The sequence below is a fragment of the Sinocyclocheilus grahami genome, unplaced genomic scaffold (genome assembly GCF_001515645.1).
Source record: "Sinocyclocheilus grahami isolate Dianchi unplaced genomic scaffold, SAMN03320097.WGS_v1.1 scaffold158.1, whole genome shotgun sequence".
In the NCBI taxonomy this organism is placed as follows: Eukaryota; Metazoa; Chordata; class Actinopteri; order Cypriniformes; family Cyprinidae; genus Sinocyclocheilus; species Sinocyclocheilus grahami.
Window position 1 is genome coordinate 48,322 of NW_015505337.1, and position 22,529 is coordinate 70,850.

At 37.6% G+C, this 22,529-nt stretch overlaps 2 protein-coding genes across 2 annotated transcripts in view; both read left to right on the forward strand.

The window, feature by feature from the left end:
* Positions 1 to 2,459, forward strand: part of LOC107592791 (C2 domain-containing protein 3-like) — a 17,702-nt gene extending 15,243 nt beyond the window's left edge. Inside the window, 3 exon segments of the mRNA XM_016282356.1 lie at positions 1,441 to 1,506; positions 1,629 to 1,834; positions 2,358 to 2,459. Coding sequence (XP_016137842.1) covers positions 1,441 to 1,506; positions 1,629 to 1,834; positions 2,358 to 2,459 — 374 coding nt within the window.
* Positions 2,460 to 5,375: 2,916 nt separating this feature from the next.
* On the forward strand, positions 5,376 to 15,029 carry LOC107592750 (calcium/calmodulin-dependent protein kinase kinase 1-like). The gene is made up of 18 exons (XM_016282301.1): positions 5,376 to 5,527; positions 8,992 to 9,095; positions 9,913 to 10,271; positions 10,742 to 10,789; positions 10,873 to 10,926; positions 11,102 to 11,153; positions 11,238 to 11,371; positions 11,819 to 11,855; positions 11,955 to 11,976; positions 12,071 to 12,159; positions 12,270 to 12,469; positions 12,556 to 12,609; positions 12,698 to 12,771; positions 12,869 to 12,956; positions 13,058 to 13,186; positions 14,086 to 14,186; positions 14,315 to 14,341; positions 14,490 to 15,029. Exons 3-18 carry the CDS (start codon positions 10,014 to 10,016, stop codon positions 14,566 to 14,568), a joined length of 1,446 nt encoding a protein of 481 aa, XP_016137787.1. The 5' UTR covers positions 5,376 to 5,527; positions 8,992 to 9,095; positions 9,913 to 10,013; the 3' UTR covers positions 14,569 to 15,029.
* The last annotated feature ends 7,500 nt before the right edge of the window (positions 15,030 to 22,529 follow it).

Here is a 22,529-nt window from a genome sequence, read left to right on the forward strand (position 1 = left end):
TAAAACAAAATGTTTTACATCACGGCGGTACAGTGATAACACTTAACCTTAACGGCTTAACCGATTTTACTACATATTTTTTTTGAACTACATAGTTTTTTCCATATGTTTGATGGACTGTATTTTATTATGATAATGAACAGGCTGCATTGTCAAGGTAGCAAAGCTCAACTGTGTGCGCACATGCAGCGCCGGCGCAATCACTTGAATTTTTTCCTTCTAACAGTGGAAGAAACTAGCTACTCCTTTTAGTCATAAAGATAATCGGAATTGTAAAAGGTTTGCCTTTATTTGTGTACATTCACAATAAAAACAAATCTTTGTGCTTTTGTAAAATAAGCCTAAAGAAAAATAGGATGCCGTTGTCTGCCGTCTGTTTCCTTTCGCGCAGCACAAAAATGATCCGAAACTCTGCATACTAGGCTACTTGTTTTTCTTACATTTTCTTAATTTGTAATTTAAGTAAAAATATGTTTCTCGTACAGGCCTATTTGTTATATATATATATATATACAGTGGGTACGGAAAGTATTCAGACCCCCTTACATTTTTCACTCTTTGTTATATTGCAGCCATTTATGGGGTGCTGTGTGTACATTAATGAGGGAAAAAAAAATAACTTAAATGATTTTAGCAAATGGCTGCAATATAACAAAGAGTGAAAAATTTAAGGGGGTCTGAATACTTTCCGTACCCACTGTATATATATATATATATATATAGCCGATCTTTATTATGTTTTTCTCCACTGGCAGAAGCGCTGCAGGTGCGTGATGTGATATGATGGCCATGTGAATCCTCATGTTCTGTTGTTTGCTGCTTTTTGCGCATGTAAAATTAATCCCCGGGAAACAATTGTTAGTATTTTTAACGGGTCACAGACATTTATCCTTTCTAATTTAATTCAATTCTAATTTAAAATAATCTTGTCGATTAACGGTTAACGAGCGTCGGTTAGGAAAAATAACCAAAATGAACATCCCTAATGATAGCGTCTGCTTCTGAGAACCCTGGAAAATATTAAAAGGGTCCATTGATGATCACAAGTGGGTGCCACTAAATGCAGTTTAAACAGGGTCTAAAATGTTTTGAGCTTTTCCACTTTCGGCCACTTCCAGAGGTAGTCAAAAATGCATTCATCCGGATTGTTTTCATTGTGTAGATGCTCATATGGTCAAATGCGTGTGAACAGACTACTACTCGACACCTACTGACACATGAGTGTTATGTTTTACTGTGTTACTGATACATGAGTATTATGTGCCGCATTCAGCGCTCCCATGAAAGTGATGTAAATTGTGACAAATTAAGAGGGGCCACACAAGTGGTCACAGGAAATGCATGTAAAGACCAAGTGGAAGCGGTCATGCATGTATGCATCTTAATACCAGATGGAAACAGGGCCCATGTTAAACTTGTGGCTGTTGTTTTTGTTTTCAGACTGTCGAAAAGAGCTACTTTTGGATCCCCAGCAGTCCTTGGTTTTCAAAGTTTGGCATGAAGGAGGTAATGGCATAGCAATCATTCACGACACCCTAGCATTGTGGCAGTTTTGAACAGGCAGGCACCATGCATATTTTCACCAGAAAATATAAAAGACTAGTTTTGCAATATGTTTTCCTTTGCAGAGGTTGAGCGGGTGATTGGATTTGTGTCTGTAGACCTATCACCACTTCTGTCAGGATTTCAGTCAGTTTGTGGCTGGTATAACATCACTGATTTTAGCGGGCAGTGTCAAGGGCAGCTGAAGGTGTCTGTGTCTCCTCTGAGGGCAGTACAGGAACTCCGGGCACAGAGACTGCCGGCCCACGAGGCCGTTGCTCCAGATTCAAGTGTAAGCCATTTATAGTTTTTTTTTTGTTTGTTTTGTTTGCTGAATTGCTGCTCATGAAACATTTCTTATTATTTTCATTGTTGCGTACTATTTTTGTGGAAACCTTGATACACTACAATTCAAAATAATCAAAGAATCCTGAAAATAATGTATCCTGATTTCCACAAAAATAGTAGACAACCAGAACCCTTTTCAACCTTTATAATAATTAGAACCATTATAAATACTTCAGCATCAATAATAATTGAGAACTGAGAACCGAATCAGATTTCTGAAGGATCATGTGACACTGAAGACTGGAGTAATGATGCTGAAATTCAGCTTTACCATCACAGGAATAAATTACGTTGTAAAATATATTACCATAAAAAAGTTATTTTAAACCTTGGTGAGCACAAGAGACTTCTTTCAACATTATTTCAAACTTTTGACTGGTAGTATGTAAAAATAAATAACCTGTTATTTTGACCTGCTAATGTTTATACAGTTGTCTCACATGTTGATGATTATGCATCTTTTGCAGGCTCTCTTTAGTGCACTTCCACTTTGCTATCAAACGGCGTGTAGCGTCTGGAACACTCCAACACACAATATATACTGGATGAAAGGAGAAGAATTCTCATGAGATAATGATCAGACTCCACATGAAATCCAAATATCTGTTTACATGTTCATCCCATTTTGTATTCCAAATAAATGTTCTGCATATGCAAATCCTATGCCTTATTAAAAGTTGACAGTAAGGGCATTAATAATGTTTCAAAAGATTTCTGTTTCAAACAAATGCTGTTCTTTTGAATTTTCTAGGCAGCTCTCACAAAAAATATCAACAGCACAACTGTTTTCAACATTGATGATAATAAGAAATGTTTCTTGAGCAGCAAATCAGCGTATTAGAATGATTTCTGAAGGATCATGTGACTGAAGACTGGAGTAATGATGCTGAAAATACAGCATTGCATCACAGGAATAAATTACGTTTTTAAATATATTAAAATGGAAAACAGTTATTTTAAATTGTAATAATATATCACAATTGTTTTTTTACTGTATTTTTGATTAAATAAATGCAGCCTTGGTGATCAAAAAGGACTTCATAAGAAATTTAGAGGTTTAGTTTACTGTGTTATTTACCAGATTATTTAAGATAGCAAATATGTTATGGATCTAACACAATCAGATTTTTTTTCCCTCAGATTTAGGACAATTCATTGCACTTTGGCTTTTGTTAATTGGATTTTTTTGTTGCATTTTAAGGAAAAACCTCAGTGAGCTGGATGATATTCAAAGGTATTTCAGCCGAAAGTTGTCCACTCCAAAATTCCCAAAGCTGAGTGAGCTGAGAGGAACCTCCAGGCAGGACGAACACAGAGACTCAGAGACGGATGCCACACAACTGCTACTGAAGTCCAGTCAGCTGGTGGGAGAGGTCAATAACATCATAAAAGGTGAGATCAGTTGTTATCTGTTTTCTGTTTATTTAAATGCATTTTAACTTTACATTTATTTCAAATCAGGCTTAAGTGAACACCAGGCAGAAGAAGCACCAACTACGTATAAAAGCTCTGCTATTCTTGTTGTGGTTGAGGAGCACTTAACGTCTGAGGTTGATCAGCTGATATTATCAGAGTCTGATAGCTGTGAGATAGAGCCATGCTTTCATAAAGAATCAGACATGTTCAAAGGCTAGAAGCATTTAGCTGACAGATGAGAAAATTGCCCAATTTGAGCTGCTGCAGACAATAGCACATACTGACAGTGATGTAACCAAAGTATTATCCACAGACAAAAGAAGCCAACGGTCAGACAAAACTCTCCTTTACCCTCTCAGCCCATTTAATGAGCTCTAATTAGAGAGATGAGTCCGATCAAGCAACTATACCTCGTGTTGACCTTCTAAACCAGATGAATCAACTGACAGACTCGGAGTTATAGAAGATGGCAGCAAATTAGGCTAAATATAATAGATGAAAACTATTAACCATCACCAATTATTAACCGTTTTTCTACCTAGAGTGGACCCTGAATTGGTAAATTGTTGTAAAATTACTGATAGTTAATTTAAAAGTTATAGGAGGCTTTGGTGATACAAATGTAATAATTACTTGGTTGTATTTGTTTATTTGACTATTTTGTAATACAAATTGGACACAACATTTCTGAAATCAAATTGACTGATTTTATTCAAAATTGACCAAAAAAAAAAAAAAAAAACAATTGTCCAATATGTCAGAATATATTTGATATATACTGTATATTCTAGTTGATTTATTTCAGCAACAAAATGGTTTTAACAATAATTTAGTGCTTTTTGCAGAGTTCCCAGATCACCAGCACACCTTTACTAGGGAGTCTGGCAAATGTTATGTTGAATCTTCTCAAGTGGCTGTAAAGCAGCATGTCTTTGTGGCCATCGGCGAGTCTCAGAGCGTGACTCGTTTTTGGATATCAATGTCGAGCATGTGTCGACACACCCATGAGGCTTTAGAGGAGGAAGATGCGATGTTGGGGATAAAGGAGGATACTGGAAACCAGGCAGCAAGATGACAGGAGCTCTGCACCTGAAAACATTGATTGTGGTCGGTGAGTGCAGAAAGTTTGGATGATGCCCAAGACAGCAAAAATCAGCATCTTGACTGTATATTTGTGCTTGTATGATGAGGTTTTGGATCTTTTCAGCTTGAAAAAAGGCATAGATGACACAACGTCTGAGAGCTTTGAAGTGATCCCACAAAATCTGTCAGCAGAAGTTTTCCTTCTATGAACTTCTGCCAGAGATTCTGGAGAGTGAAAGGCAGAAATCACAATCAAAACTTTGAAATCAAGCTTATATCTTTGAAATCTGCATTTCATGAAACCATATCTCAGATGTACCTCAGACTGACTCAAGGAATGATTGGTCTTCTTCTTAAGCTTAAGCTTATGAATCACTCGAAGGCTGAGGTTCTGCTGCAAAGTTTCTGCATATGGCGCAAGAAGCATTAGATCAGTTATACAGTGACACACATTAGAAAAAAAGCATTATATTGCAAGCCTGCCATGAACCTACCCAACTTTCTCTGTTTGCGTTGCACTGAAGACACCATTTGACCAAGAATCTGGTACTTTCCTGCTAAACGCTTTTTAGAGTTGTTCAGATGTGGCTGATGTGCTAAGTTCTGCTCTGCAAGCCAACAGTTGGAGGCCATCAAGATCTTTTTACACCTCTGAAGATGCTGTAACTGCAGGCAAGTCCTTCAGATCAAGTAAGTCATGTACAATGACACTATAAATGTATTTAGACACTTTTGAAGTCTGTAATCATCTGTAAACAAATGCTATCTGCCATTTTCTCAAAACTAACTTTTCTGAGCAATTTTTGCAATCAGCTAATCTCAATGACATTTTTTAGTTTAACTAACATTTGACAACCAGAAATTGTCCAGATTCTTTTTTTTTGTCTGTTTGTAATTTGGTGTTGAACAATACCTTTTGTATTGAGTCTGACAGTTTCTTGCATCCTTTCCTCGTCTTCCAGGAGCTCCAGAAGTTGAGCTGCATTTAAACACTTGAGATAGTCCAAATTTAGCATTGAATCCCCTTTATGAGGCATTGCAGCCCATTTATGAAGATGCTGCCTCTCAACGAGGACCTGAGCTACTGATGTTGTGAGATCAGGCTGCATTTGTGCATCTTGTAACATGATCACAAGAGGTTGGTTGCTAGGGATTTCTGAGCTTTCATTGGAGCCAACATACCAACACTGAACTACACATTCTCTTCCAACACCCTTGATAAATGTAGCCGAGGACAAGCACAGAAACATGAGTCAAAATGTATGAGGGCCTTCAGCACCTCGGACAGCTCTAGAATAGTTAGAATAACTTAGAAAAACTTTAGAAAATATTAGCCGTATTATCTGCCTGTATATTCTACCATTTAGATATGAGTTATCTATGTTTCCTTCTATGAAATGTAAATAATGATGGTCCACATCCACATTTACTAGCTTTATTTATTTATTTATTTTTCACCATTTCCAAATTCCTAAATTCCCTTTGTTATAATAGCAAATGTGCACATTTGATTAGAAAAAAATATACAACATATAACTAGTATATTTATTCTCTCAGAATGTATTATTAAAAGACTTGGCAACCCTGTTATTTGACATCATCATCCTTTCAGGAAGTAAATGCTGCATGCATTTTTTTTTTTTTTTGCACTTTAAATGTAATTTTATAACTTATCAAAATAGTATGACAATAAATTGTCAACCCTGTTACTGTGATTTTCTCTATGAAACAATCTGTCATTTAACAGGGTGTCCGCGGGTCCTTAAAAAGTCTTAACGTTTTCTTAATATAAGGCTTTAAAATGTCTTAAATTTGGATTCGATGGGTCTTAAATATTTTTGGTCACATTACCGCTAAAATATCTTCAGTCTGACGGACCTAAATGACTGTTTACAATCATTGGACAGACCGAAGATTTTTTCTTCTCTGCGATAGTTACTGAGAGAATCGCAGTAGCAGAATACAGGTCGAACTGCCTGACCAGACAAATAGCCTGATTAAAACATAAGTGACAAAAAATAACCAGCTTAGTATCGAAGAATGATTCTTCTATTGTTATTAGCCTACATTCAATGTAAACAGCAATTGATAATGGATAGTATATTTCTGGTATCAAGGTCGCGCTGTTAAGGCTCACTCTGTTTGTCTCTTGGTGAGAAATTTCCGAACAAACGAGCGTAACAGCACACATAAACTCAGAAGAAACACACTGAGGTAAAAATTCTAAATGTTTAGTTTATTCATAACATGATATAATTAAGTAACACCCTGACAAGTCAACTATTTTGCTCAATATTCTCACGACACAAAAACCATTCAAAACACCTACAGAGTGCACGCATTACGTGAAGTCTAGTGCGCTCTTTTTATGGCATGATTCAGTCTATTAAAATACATTCAGAATGATCACAAATTCAAGACATGGGGCAGAAAATTTGTATATTTATACCACTTCATATAGTTAATAAATTTCACAGGAAGAGTGCCTTTTTTCTCCAAAAATGACCATATACAAATGTGATATTGATTTTTTTTACAACAGTTCAATAAACTAGAAGTTTTATTTAGAGACTTAAGTTTTAGACACCATATTTCGCCAACAAAAATAGTTCCAATCTAAGCCACAGCGCTGTTTTGCGTCTTTGAGCAACATGACAGCGTTTTTTTCCTGAATGAATCAGTCGTTTAAATGATTCGGTTCAGTCGCAATGACTCGCTTATTAACAGAGACTTGCTGCCACCTACTGGCGGTTTTAATTTCACAGTTAAAGTATCTTTTCATTTTTTAAATCATTTCAAATATCAGTATTCAACGTTTTATGTTTAATATATCAAAACATTATTTATGCATTTGTAACTGCAGGTTAAATGCATTCATTGTTCTGCATTAAACAGTGTGTAAATAGCCTACATCTAAATGCCACTTCAGATGTAGCTTATGTCTGGATTGCAAAGATGAATTTTGTTGATACTGATTTAATTTGCTTGGTAACAGCCCAAATGTCTTATTATTCTAATTCACTGATTAAATGTAAGAATTTGACTCAAAGGATACTGCACACTTTTAGAAAAAATGGCTTTATAAAGGTAAAAATCAGTTTAAACTTATCGGAAAATATTAATTTCTATCTGACCACCATACAGAATATGAAAAACTTTAGGAATCAGCTGTCCACGAAAGTCCTTAAGATACCAGCATGATAACACACTCAATCAGTTGAATGAATGACTCAAATGACTCACTCATTAAGTGTCTTACCGCCACTTACTGGTAGTTTAGTTGAAAAGTATGCATTTTTCCCCTCAACATTTCTTATTTGTATATTCATAAATGCATTTAAAACATTAATCTCATAACATTATTTATTGCAGTTGTAATTATTGTTATTTGCAGTGTAAATTATTTAATCTGATTGGTAGCAGCTCTATAGTGTATATTTAATTTATTGATAAATTGTAATAATTTGACATGTAAGATGATGCATACATCTAAAAAGGTTAAAAATAGGCCTTTGTAAAGGTAAATAAAAATATGCAGATTTAAGTATGTAAAAGCTGATAGAACACTGATGAAAATGTTGCTTCAGAATAAATAGTTTACTTCACCAAAAATCTCAGTGATGCAGTTATTTTGCAGGGATAGTTTGTATGGAATATGGTCTGCTGATATGAAAAGTTCACTGTATATCGTAGTAATAAATATAATTTATTACAGCAATGATATTTAGTTTTCTTTTATATTTAAACAAATTAAATATTACATATATGTATGTAATAAAATGTGTATTTCCATTACAGGTTTAGGTCTTAAATTTCATATAAGGTGGTATTAAAAAGGTCTTAAATTTAACTTGTTCATGTCTGTAGAAACCCTGTTTAAAATGAGATCTTTGTAAAAAGTATCAGCATTAAACTCCCTTTCTAATAATACCGTGAACGTGGCCACATTAATTATAAAACTGTCAACATGCCATCATCAACCCTGTTACTTTATATTTAGTTATATTCCAACATATTACTTTTCATTAAATTAACTAAATATTAGACATCCAATTGATACAATAACCTTCATATATATGGGTTATTGTATCATATATATATATATGGTGTGTGTGTGTGTGTGTGTGTGTGTGTGTGTATATATATAATTTCCGAACAGGGGAACCTCTTAAGGATATAAGCTTGTAAGGATAAGGATATAAGCTTGACATGTTCTATAAAAGTATTTTTGTTTTGGATTAAATCCAATTTTGTTGTCCAGTGTATGTCCTATATGAGGTTACGTAACACTTGATCTTCTTTCCCACCTCAAGAGTATATTGCTTTTACCTTAAAGTGCTATCCTGTTATACTTTGACTTGGAGGTTCAAGAACTTAGCCACTTAGCCATCATTTCACTACTTGCCATACTTTGTGTGTTCACACCTTAGGTACTTTACCGCACTTGCTCTCAGTATGACGTAGCCTCGCTCATTGATTACTGTTTATGTCCTTTCACTGACTACAGTCAGTACATGTAAACAGTCTTTTGGAACAGATATAGCCACGCTGGACTAAATGTGACCATGCTAGCTAATCCTCTTTGCTTCGGTGATCCCAAAGAGTCTGGAGTCCTCTGGGCTTCAGAGGCACAGGAGTGTTTTCTGCCTGATGAGTGGAAGACCATGCAACACTATGACTGGCAATACAAACTCTTGCTGCTCTATGTAAGTAATAGCAATTCTTCTGTTTAGTAAAAACTAGAAACCTGTACAAATAATACTTTCTTGATTGACACAACCTACTTTTATTTTATATTTATGCTAATTAAAGTTTGATTTATTTTGTAAAACGTGTAAAATAATTTTGTGTTTTGTCATTTTTAGTAGTTTGTTTTTATGTCGATGTAATTTAAATTGTTTTAATACTTCAACTTAAACTGAAAGAATGTTGCTTCAGCAACTAGCTGCCAGATTTCTTTTAGATTTTATTTCAGTATTGTGTCTTTTTCTTTTTTAACTTTAGTTTTCAAGTTTTAGTTATGACTTAAATTAAACTAAAACAAAAATGACATTTGTAGCTGAAATAAAATAAGTTTAAGTTTCTCATATTTTAGTTGATTTCAGTTCATATTTATTTTATTTCAAGGAATGGTTTTGTTTTGCTTTGTTTTCTTTTAATTGTTTTAGTTCACAATAATAACCCTGAATCAGATGGGACCACAAATTTAATTATAATTTTAGACCATTATGGATTTCATTTTTGTGTTTATCAAAGCCAATATTCAGACTATTTTAAAATGTATTTTCTCTGTTTATGCATGTTTATAAAAGACATAAAGATGGTTTATGAGTTATTTCTCTTTAGCAGTGGTCTATTTTGTGTGCTTCCGTAATAACAGTACAGAAAAGCCTATTTAACCTGAGATGTGAAAAGTTCTGTTGTTTAAAGAGAGCAACGCGTCACTTAAATGTGTTTGAACTTATGGCAGTAAGTGTGCTTTTTATTGCTGTCAAACTCAACTATCCAATTCTGCTTTTACAGTTTGACGTTCCCACAGAGACTAGTCTGAAGAACACCGGCTCTGCGATGTCCACTGAGATGTGTGCTTTGTTCTAAACCGCTCAGACTGAAGCAGGACAGTCATGAGTGCTGACATAGCTAACAGGCTGGATTTGGACCCTGATTATAATGCTGAACTGGCTGACATGGTAGCAGCCATGAACGTGGCTGCCAACAGACTGACCCCTTCTAATGGCTACAGGACCACCCCACATCGCCTCAGTCTCTCCGATCGCAAGCTGTCACTGCAGGAGCGATCCAGTTACCAGAATGGCATCACCACACGAATAGCCAGAAGACCCACGATTGAATCGAAGCGGGTGTCTATCTCTGATGGGGATGTGAGTTGGGCAGGAGATTTTATACTTTTGCTGCAAACTGTTACCTGAGATTGTTGTTCACCAAAATTAACATGGAGTTCATTATACTTGGGCTGTCACGATATCAGATTTTCACTATACATGGTTATCATAGCCAAAAGAATTCATGATTTCGGTGTAGAATTTACAATTTTCACTTATAAATTGCTAGTAAATTTAGCAAATAATTACAGAGAAATGGCAAGAAAGACATTGAATTAAACATTACATATAAAAGTAGAAAGACTTAAATATTTTCTTGTAAAATAATATTTTTTAAATGTTTTATTTACAAATCATTTTTACAGCATATAGAAAAAAAATGCTATTAAATTCATCTTTAATGTTGTTTATTTTATGTTTTTGGTGAGTATTATGAGTATATTCAATTATCAATATTTGATTTGTTAATTTTTGCAACATTCCTAATACATTCCCGTTTCTGCCCACAGGACTGTGTCCAGCTAAACCAGTACAAGTTAAAGAGTCAGATAGGAAAGGTTGGTGGTTCTACTTAAGAATCTTTTTTTTTATATTTATTATTGATTGACTATTTCTGGTAACCTTCCTTTTTTTTACCCAGGGTTCTTATGGGGTGGTCAAATTAGCATATAATGAAGATGATGACCAGTATTATGTAAGCATATTGGTTGTAAAAGTAAAATAAAAATAATAATAAAAAAATAATAAAATTATACCATTTAACCATATCATTATCATTACCATTTATATTATATTATATTATTAATACTACTTACAAAAATGCTCATAAATGGCATTATAATATAATATAATATAATAATTTATTCCAGGCTATGAAGTTGGTATCCAAAAAGAAGTTAATGAAGCAGTATGGATTCCCACGTAAGCAATAAACATTTACATTACATTTACTCTTTTGAAGTTTGTCTGCAGAATATTAATATTAATGTTGTGATGGTTGTGTAGGGCGACGTCCTTCCAGAGAATCAAATGGATCCCAAGAGAATCTTTTAAAGCATTCTGGCCTATTGGACCGGGTATATCAAGAAATTGCTATATTGAAGAAACTTGACCATCTTAATGTTGTTAATTTAGTTGAGGTGAGTCAAAAACATGTCTTAGTTTTTTTACAGGATTCTTTACCATACAAGGCAAATATGTTGGACTATAAAGTATAACGCTGTGTTATATTGGTATCATTTATATAGTATATATTTTTATTTTGAATTCGCTTTTATTTTGATATTTTCAGTTTTCATTTTCCATTTTAGTTTCAGTTTTTTTGTTATTTGCTTTTTGTCATTTTTGTTTTTTTAAAGTATTTCTATTTAGCTTTAATTTATTTTTAACTTTCCGCTTAAAACTTAAACGTATTTATTTCAGTTAGCTGCCAAGGCAATATTACAAATTTAAGTTTTGAAAGTTTTTAATCTAATATTTATATTTTATTGTATTGCAGCTTTATTTCATCAAACATATTTAAATAAAAAACAACTCTGCTGTAATAACTAACCAAAACGCATCTGTCCTGTGATATTTAACTGAAGGTTCTCGATGACCCGGCTGAGGATAACTTGCACATGGGTAAGTCATTTTGTTAGTCAGCAATCTGCGATATAGACCACTTTCCTTTTTACTCTTTGATCTATTTTTTTCTATTTATTCTGTGTGTCCCTTTCATAGTCTTTGAGTTGGTACCTAAAGGGTGAGTATTTGTACCTATAGGGCATTACCACACATATACAAACTAGATGTCTCTTTAGTTTGTTTTTTCTCTTATCATTTTCGCCCCATCCTAGTCCAGTGATGGAGATCCCAACAGACAGTCCTCTAACAGAAGAAATGGCCCGCTTCTACTTCAGAGATGTCATCCTAGGAATTGAATACTGTATGTTTCCCTAGTCTAGGGTATTTTAAGCTGTCTTGTATTTACGAATGTCGTTTATTTAACTTTAGGGTTTGGTTATAGTTATTTGTTTCATGTTTTATTGTTTTTAGTGCACTATCAGAAAATCATACATAGAGACATCAAACCCTCCAATCTGTTGCTGGGGGATGATGGACACATCAAGATCGCAGATTTCGGTGTCAGTAATGTGTTTGAGGGGAACGATGCTCTCCTATCAGACAGTGCAGGAACACCAGCTTTCATGGCACCTGAAACTCTGACTGACCAGGACCTCAGATTTAGTGGAAAGGTCAGAAGATTTATTGAATATTTCTGTTTACATACAGTGAAGCCATCGATTCTTTATTATTTACAATCGACTCTCGTTGGATTCAGGCTCTAGACATATGGGCAATGGGAGTGACGCTGTTTTGTTTCATCTTTGGAAGGGTAAGACAGTCACCTTTTAAAATATGAATGTGGTTAAGAGCATCTGTGGATATATTGAATACAAATCTGTTCATATTTCTTTGTTTAGTGTCCTTTTCACGATGAATACATCTTAGGCCTGCATGAAAAGATCAGGACTGCGCAAGTCGAGTTCCCAGACATGTGAGTCACCAATGCTGAAAATTCTTTTATTTAAATGCTTTACAAATATATTACAGACAGATAGACTGGTGTAATTATGTTCGTGTTCTTTGCACAGGCCCGTGATCAGTGATGGGCTGAAGGATCTCATCGTCAGAATGCTGGACAGAGTCCCTGAAACTAGAATCACGTTACCAGAAATCAAGGTGAAATCATATTGAAAGATTGCTGAGAAGTATTTTAAAGTGTAGATGTTAGTGTTACTCTGAGAGTGTGTGTGTGTGTGTAATCTTGAGTTTGTGGGCAGCTGCACCCGTGGGTCACGCTTGATGGCACGGATCTTCTGCCTCTGGAGGAGGAGCACTGCACTGTTGTGGAGGTCACTGAGGAGGAGGTGCAGAACTCTGTCAAACTAGTTCCCAGCCTGTCTGCTGTGGTGAGTACATCTGAAGGAAGACAAAAAAAAACATTTGCCACACACTAAAAAAAAAAAAAGTCATGGTCAATTTAATAAAAATAAATAAATAAAAATTAGGGGAAAAAACATTGTGCATTGTGATTTATAGGATTAGTTCCCTTAGTTTCTCCCAAACACGCTACATGCTGCAATGCATTCTGGGAGCAAACAAATCCACAATTTTAATTATGAAACTGTTATTGTTGGTCTAACATTCACTTTCATTCAACATGAACATATACATGTTTTTGAAAGAAGTCTCTTATGCTCACAATTTATTTGCGCAAAAATACAGTAAAAACAGTCATATTGTAAAATGTTATTGCAATTTAAAATAACTGCATTCTATATTAATATATTTTCAAATGTAATTTATTGAATTTGAATTTATTCACAATTTAGTGATGGCAAGCTGATTTAGTTTTTCATGAGTCTTCATTTATTTATATAAATCTTTTGTAACATTGTAATGTCTTCACTGCCACACTTGATCAATTTAATGCAACTCCTTTTTTTTAAATCCTTTAAAATATTGTTCACCCAAAACTGAAAATTGTCATCATATACTCACCCTCGAGTTGTTCCAAACCTGTATGAGATTCTGTCTTCTTTTGAGCACAAAAGAAGATATTTTGAAGAATGTTGGTTACCAAACAATTGACGGTAGCCATTGACTTCCATAATATATACGTACTGTATATATATAAACCAAAAAATACTATGGATGTCTGTGGCTACCGTCAACTGTTTAATATGTGTGTCTCAAAAAAGTCCAATGTTGTGGATCAAATGGTACCATGTTGTGGTTATTTGTAAATGTGTGCAGTTTAATGACTTGTTTTAGAGTGAATATTTTCTCTTTCTCGCCGTATTTTAAGATCCTGGTGAAGTCCATGCTGCGGAAGCGCTCCTTCAGTAACCCGTTCGAATGTCCCAGCCGCAGGCAGGGCAGGTCCATGTCTGCCCCTGGTCTGACTGTGTAAGTCCAGAATGCACATCCTCATCCACTGCACGTCACTTGCATCCTACTGTATACTGAGACGCATAATACCTGTGATTTCACTGACATTGATATTTTGTTCTTATTTCTCTCATTAATTTCTGCAGGGATATGTCACTGTTTCGCCCTCTAAGGTATCACACAATAGACCTCACTGCCATGATAATCAGTTACATTTAGTATTTCAAACTCAATGCTTATGTTTCTGTGTGTGTGTGTGTGTGTGTGTGTGTGTGTGTGTGTGATACATATTCATATTTTGATGGTCTGTGTCTCCAACAGCAGAGGGAGTAACAGTAACAGTAACGGAAGCAGAGAGGGAGAGCTGGAAAACCTCATCGAGGATGAAACTTTTCCATAAATGAGCAAAAATAGTTTTTCATATTGGCCCAATTGTGCGATTAGCCATTTTTCCCATCTGCATTGGATTATTTTGAGCATCAACATGAAAATTCTATATACTGTACACACTGCATGATGGTTATCTTGTGGAGGTACCTTTAAAATATAATGCAGAATCTGGTAAAACTTTATATTAGAGTAATAATTGTGTTTCATTGTATTTACGTGCCAAACCTAAAGTAAATTTGAAAGAAATTTAGATTGAAATGCATATGTAAAATGATTGTATCAGTGCATTCGACAGATAAGCATGTGATCACTTTGCTGTGCAGCAGAAATCAGCTTAGCTTTGCATGAGATGTATTAGAAGTCTGTTATATCAAAGGTCTGTATGCTGTTTTGTTGTCCTTTTGAGGTTTTGAAGTTGTGCTGTGCATTTGATCTGTGGACACACATATATAAAATACAAATAATTTGTTTTATTTGACATTTTTAATCATATATAACTAATTTATTTATATTTAATATTTTAGTGATATATTTGAATTGATGGGATAAAAATATGAATAAAGAAATTATTTAAATGTCATTTTTAATACAATAAAAACATATTAATAACTTGTTTATCCCTTCAATTTAAATATATTATATAAAAAAATAGGCCCATGTTTTTTTTATATCCTTTTTATTAAGTTAAATTGAAAAAGAGAGCGAGAGAGGCCTATTCATTATTATTATTATTTTTATAATAGTCACTGGCTAAACATCTATAGTAAATAAATATTTTTGATTATATTAAAATAAGAATATAAAAACATTGCATTCTGGGTATAGGCTCCTGGGCTGCTTTAGTGTGCACTATTATTAATTACTACGGATGTACTCTAGTGCCTCTGTGAGGTTGTTCTCTGGTTAGCAACACAAACCCCAGGGACTCAGTATGCCACTCTTTTTAAAAAATAACCATCGGGAGATAGTATGTCAGGACAAGAGCTCCATTATGGCCCAGATGGACATGTCAACATGTGAACTTCACTGCTGTTTCTCTTCAATGTTATGATGACAGTCCACCAATGATCACACTTTCAGGTTGTATTACAAAACTTATTAGATCAAACATAAGTGTTTTTATCTGTCAAAGAGCATTAATTTTATCTAAGTAAGTACATGTTCTGAAGAACATTTGAATGGTTGCTGGCCACTGTGCTTTGCAGTTTCAAGGGGTCTAGTGCACTTCCATTTAAATGGATTTTGTGGCTCAACAAACTATAGGTTGATGCTATAGTGGACATGTGCATCACTCAGGTGTAGATTTGAACTGATGACCTGGAAACATTATTGGCTTCTCAGGACATGCCAGTATGTTTATCCTTTATCTTCTATACAGTTCAACAGTTTAGTCCTCGTATACCAGGATGCAGTTCTTATCTTTACTGCCTGTACAGTGTCAATCCATTACACTGAAGAGAAAACAAAACTAAAGGATCTGAAATTAATACACCACTTTGTCTAACAACAACTGACTTTGTGTTTTATTGGTCATGACTACAGTGCTGGGACGCTGTCGGCAGCTGTAAGGAGGTTTGGGAATGAGGTGGATAATGAAGGAAAATGGGCCACTGGATTTTACAATGTGGCTTTTAATATCAGAGCTTCAGCCTCATTGGTAATTCAGGACAAAGAATGCAAGCGTTTGATTCATACTTAGACTCCCACTTTGTGGTGTCTCTCCAAAGTATTCCACAAAAACCTGGCAAACATTAAATAGAGTAATTACCATACAAAAGCAAAGAACAGATAATCCCAATGTGTTCAATTCCTGATTTTTTGGAAAAACTTTTATTTTGCCTTTGTACTCTAGGGTAAATCTCACAAAATATGTCCAAGACTAAAACACTTTTAACCCCATATAAAAATTATATTTAACAAAAACAAATATCCTCTCCCAAATTCTTATTAAAGTAATGCATTTTTTAGAATTCCCATTATTTTTATAGAGGATTGTCATTACTGCATATGTTGTTATACATTTGCTCTTACAAGAGTATATGTACGTGTGTGTGCACTTTACATTACACACTCAGTTGCACGGACGGCCCTGCACGTAAGGCTTGATAGCAGTCGTTTATTCAATTCACATAATCAGTATTAAGATTTCTTACCCAACATATGCTAAGCATTCATGTGCTTACTGCTGTCATATTCCCCTGGGTGTGCACCGTGTATTTTCAAGCATGAGATAATTATACTTATATATAAGGTACCGTACTGTAGCCTATTAAGCACACTGTTAGTCCATGTTCACGGATCACCCCTTGTACAGTTTACTTTTGTCAACTGTGTAAGAGCCCATAGAGCAAATATTTTCAGAGTAGCCTATCTACCTTATTAACGTGAGAGCGGGTGCGGGCATTTGTAAATTGAATGTGCGAGGCTTCCGGAATCATACACTTCTAGTTATTTTAGCTGTACAAAAATGGCTTGTGTCACTTGATATTGCTGGTATTACTTAACATATTATTTTTATGTATCGTCATAGTAATAAACACTGGTTTGTAGTGCAAATAGTTTTAACGTTTTACTTTGAGACTCTAGTTATTTACCCATAGCGGCTAATGAATAGGAAGTTTCGCACATTCACAAAAAAATTTCTTCCGAGTTGGATAAAGTGGACAGTGGATACAATGAAAAACAATATAATTCCTTATTCAGAAAACATGATGTCTCCAGTCAAATCACCAGTAATACTTCTGTACAACATTTTAGAATTGCATTAGTTCCAGGTTATTGTTGTATTTTCATTTGAAATAATCATTCCAGATAGGCAGTTTGTGAAAACCGTGAATGGAGAGGTCAAAATCATAGGTAAGTACTCTTTGTAGACGTATTACATAATGAAGGGTTGAAGTGTCCCTTTTCCCTCTGGACCATTCAGAGACATTTCTGTTAATATTACCTCTACACTTTGCCTATTTCATCGTTTCAATATAAAAGCTGGTACAAACTGACTGAATGTACAAGTAAATCTACTTTTCTCTGCAATCAGAAACATGATGGTTGTAAAACTGATTGTAACAAAGTTCGTAGATCGGGAAAAAGGAGGCGGGAACCGGCGAACGCTTCAACAAAACTTTATTAAAATAAACAAACACAAAATAGCACGACAGCCCCTCACGGACGACTGTCACGCACAAACAAAATCAAAACACAACATAAACTCCAGGCCTGGTCCTCTCTCGACTTTCTCGACTTGTCGTCACTCCTTTGTATCCTTCCAGAGCTCCTCCGTGAGACTCGAGACCGGTGAGTGGTTCATTCATCGCTCATTATCAATTACTCCACCGGCCTCGCTCCGTTCCCACGGCTCTCGGCCCCGCCCCTCTCGTCACATACCTCCATCGCCCCTCGCAGGCTGGGGGGGTACTCCCGAGACTGCGCTCTACTCCCCCCCTCCCCCCTCCAGGGGAACCGATCACGGCGGCCTCGGCATACCTGGGGGTAAGGACAGACAGACGAGGCGAGAGAAAAGGAGACGGAAAGATGAGGAGAGACAGAGACGAGAGAGGGGAGAGAGGAAAAAATAAAAATAAAATAAAATCTTGTTCCGGTTCCCAGACACACTGCCGCTTGGTCCTCAAGCAGCTGAGAGGCTCTAAATCGCGGTGCCATGCGATGGTACTGGACATCGTTGGTGGACGGCCCACCGCTCCTCCGCCTCCTGGTGGACGGCGATGGCTCCTCCTATTGAGGGCAGCCGACAGCGAGTCCCCCGTTCCCTGCGAGTCCCCAATCATGGCGGATGGCAGCAGGCTCCGGCCTCCTGACGAACGGGCAGACTCCTCCGCTCCCTCACGGACGCGCTTGGTCCTCAACCGGCTGAGAGGCTCTTACTCACGGTGCCATGCGACGGTACTGGACATCTTTGGTGGATGGCCCACCGCTCCTCCGCCTCCTGGTGGACGGCGATGGCTCCTCCTATTGAGGGCAGCCGACAGCGAGTCCCCCGTTCCCTGCGAGTCCCCAATCATGGCGGATGGCAGCAGGCTCCGGCCTCCTGACGAACGGGCAGCCTCCTCCGCTCCCTCACGGACGGCAGCCACCCCTCCTCGACCCAGGAGCGCGGCAGCGAGCTCTCCGTCCCACCTTGTCTTCCATAGTTCCAGCACCACCGCCTCGGGCAGCCATCGGCGGTCTCTCCTCTTGTTCCTGCTGCCCGATCTCCTCAGCACCACGACCCCCCTCAGCAGCAAGGGCTCTCTGACAGCGTGTCCCTCCTTCCTCCCGGGTTTCGGCACCAATGTAACAAAGTTCGTAGATCAGTAAGAAGGAGGTGGGAACCGGCGAACGCTTCAACATAACTTTAATAAAATAAACAAACACAAAATAGCGCGACAGCCCCTCACAGACGACTGTCACGCACAAACACAACATAAACTCCAGGCCTGGTCCTCTCTCGTCTTTTACTGTCATCACTCCTCCTTTGTATCCTTCCGGAGCTCCTCCGTGAGACTCGAGACCGGTGAGTGGTGCAGGTGTCGCTCATTATCAATTACTCCACCGGCCTCGCTCTGTTCCCACGGCTCTCGGCCCCCGCCCCTCTCGTCACACTGATACTGTAATCTTTCGTATCTGATCATTTTTACTGAATTCGTAACGAATCTTAAGTGTGAAATATCCAAACGCTATTTGTGGCCTACAGTGAAATTGTTGTCCTGTGGTGACTGTTTGAATGGGCAGGCCTACAAGAGCCACACTCTCATAATCAGGTTAAATCAAATTTATTTGTGTATTTTCACAATACACATAATTTCAAAGCTCGGCGATAGGACTGGAATTATATACAGCAACCATTGCATAATGCTACTGAGACAACTGGACATTAGCGTCAGTACATTTACAATGCCAGTATTGTTTTTAATTTATTAAATAAGTAAATTAATTGTCAGTTTTCAGTCTTTTAGCTGACAGACCCCACATATGATCATCCTGGTGCAAGGGAAGCCTATACTAAAATTTAAAAGGCAACTGAATCAGTGCAGACAGGACTGAAGATTCCCACGGTGGAGCAGAAGGCCACCACAAAAGAGCAGAACAGGTGAAGCTGTCGACTCAAACCCTTAGCAGATCGGATGGCTCGAGATCATCAGGAGTATTCGCTGGCTTGAAATCGCCTGGATGAGTAACTGGCTTGAGGATGACTGGAGTGTCGGCTGACTTGGGGCCAGCTGAGAGATGGGTGTCTGGGGGGGTCGGCTAGACAGAAGACTAAGGAACGACCTTCGTGGTCATATCAGGACAGACAGGAAGTTCGGGAATGACCATCTTGGTTGCCTCATGACATACAGGAAACTTGGGAAAGACCCTCTTGGACAGACATGAAATTTGGGAGCGAACACCTCCACTTCGCTATGAGTGGGAGAGCAGTGTGTGGCCCAAACACATTATGGTTAGCACTGTAACAGGGAGAAAAATCAGTGGCAGAAGGGACTCTGAATCCTCCAAGCTTAAAACAATCTGGTTGGGCACTGACATAATGGATTTGATATCAGGAGACTCAGGTATAGCACTCATGATAGTGGGAGACTTGGTGGCCCTGTTAATTGCGGATTCTGGAGGTAGAACAGGTACTGTGCCAGGCTCTGGGACGAGAACAGGCACTGGACTGAGTTCTGGGACCAGTGCAAACCCCTTACTGAGTATGGGGAATTGAATGGGCTCCTGGCTGAACTCTGGAGTGGACTCCTGGTCTGGGGGAAATTCTTGTACAGACTCATGGTCTGGAGAGAAATTTGGAGTAAACTCACAGATAGAAATGGACTCTTGAACAGATTCCATGGTTAGAGCGGGTTCCGGTGCAGACTCAGGGCCGGAGTGAGTTTGTTACTGAACTCTGGGGCTAGAGCGAACTCATTACTGAACTTTGGGACCGGAGAAAACAATCTGGTTGTTCAGTGAGCTGTCATACATTGTTGAACAATCTGGTTGTTCAACAATCCGGCTGAACTCAGCGGCTGAAGCCATCACTAAACTGTGGTCAAGTGCTGGAACCATCACTGGACTCTGGTCAAGGACTGGAGCCGTCACTGAACTCTGGTCAGGGACTGGAGCCGTCACTGGACTCTGGTCTGGGGCTGGAGCCATCACTGGGCTCTGGTCTGGGGCTGGAGCCATCACTGGACTCTGGTCAGAGGTTGGAGCCATCACTGAACTCTGGTCAGTGACTGGAGCCGTCACTGAACTCTGGTCTGGGGCTGGAGCCATCACTGGGCTATATTCTAGAGCAGACTTTTAGTCTGAGTGGAATTCTCATACGGACTCAAGAACTGGAATTCAATTTAGAGTTATTTCAAAGGCACAAGTGGGCTCTAATGTCGATTCAGGGGTTAGAGTGGGTTCCCATGTAAATTTAGAGATTGTGACTGCCTTGATACTGATCACTGGGGCTGAAGCAGACTCGTTACTGAATCCTGGAGTGGACTCATAACCGAACTCTAGGACGGGATTAAATTCAGGGGCTGTAGCAGGCTCTTGACTGAGGTGGAGGAAATGAGCAGATTCTGTGGCTGGAGCCAACACTGGAGCTGACTTAGGGGCTGGAGCTGACACTTGAAAGGAATCTATCTATCTGTCAGTCAATCTATCCATACATCCATTAAAAATTAATAGAAACCAGAACTGTTTTGTTGCCAACATTCTTCAAAATATCTTTATTTATTTTGTGTTCCACAGAAGAAATAAAGTCATACAGGTTTGGAACAACATGTGGGTGAGTAAATGACAGAATTTTAATTTTTGGGTGAACTATCCCTCTAAATATGTCTGCAAGTTGTTTACTTGAGTTCATCTGTAACCATTAGGTCCACAATGGTTTCTTGTGACGTATATCTCTGGATATTCTGTTATTGATTTGGAAGTCATTTCTTCATTACGCAGATGGGATCTTAGACCAAGGCACATCACAAATGCTTGGCATTCGGCTTTATACAGATGGTACAATGAGTTAATGAATGTTCTCCATTTTCTTTCTCCAAATTAAACCGTAAATGTGAATGCTCTGCAGTGGTTCACTTGCTTCCAGTTCCATTATACACTATATCCAGAAGACACAAAAGGAGTTTTATGAATTACATGCATTTTCATTTTGGCCAAGATAGTTACATCAAATGTATACAGCACATATTGCATCTTTTCTACAGCCATAACAAATGTGTAAAGGTCACACTTACTGTACTGTATATCACTATACGATTTTGTACTGTGAGGTACAGTTGCTGCATGCTTATACATGTTTTACCTGTACATACTGGTAGCGCAGCTCCTTCACTCGTTCACCATTTCTTTCAAATGGAACCGTGTACAGCTGCTTCATATTCAATTGGTGCCTTTTCAGCACCCTGTCAATGGTTGAGATGCTGACTGTTTGGATGTTTTCAAAGATGTTGTCCTCTATAATGGCACTCTTTATCTCCCTTAGTCTTATGGCATTGTTTTCTACAACCGAGGTGCAAATAGCCTCCTCCTGTTCAGGTGTGAAAAGGGGCCCTCTGCCACCCTTGTAAAGTTGTCTTGCAGTCCTATGTGGGAAAAATATAGTAATGCAAAACACAAAATTGAGTAAGATAAAATGTCACGGTTTAAAGTATACTTACTGTATATTGTAAAATGCAAGTGGAATACTGTAATATTGTATGAAGCATTACAGTACAGTGCCTATTGTTAGATTACATACCTGTTCTATCGACGAAAAGTCTGAATGATTGAGGACACAGTTGTTCTCCCAACATTTGGCTGCACCCTTCGACCAGCCTTGGCCATTGTAAGCCCATGATTGAGAATATGGTCTACAAGTGTGGCTCTTATCTCATCAGGAACACTTAACTTAAATGATTTTAGCAAATGGCTGCAATATAACAAAGAGTGAAAAATGTAAGGGGGTCTGAATAGTTTCCGTACCCACTGTATGTCCTCGGCCTCTTCCTC

Bases quoted from the DNA above. Each gene is read 5' to 3' on its own strand.
- LOC107592750 (XM_016282301.1), top strand. From the start codon at position 10,014: ATGAGTGCTGACATAGCTAACAGGCTGGATTTGGACCCTGATTATAAT. The intron at 10,927-11,101 runs GTAAGCATATTG...AATTTATTCCAG, and splicing joins AAGATGATGACCAGTATTAT to GCTATGAAGTTGGTATCCAA. The intron at 11,977-12,070 runs GTGAGTATTTGT...GCCCCATCCTAG, and splicing joins TTTGAGTTGGTACCTAAAGG to TCCAGTGATGGAGATCCCAA.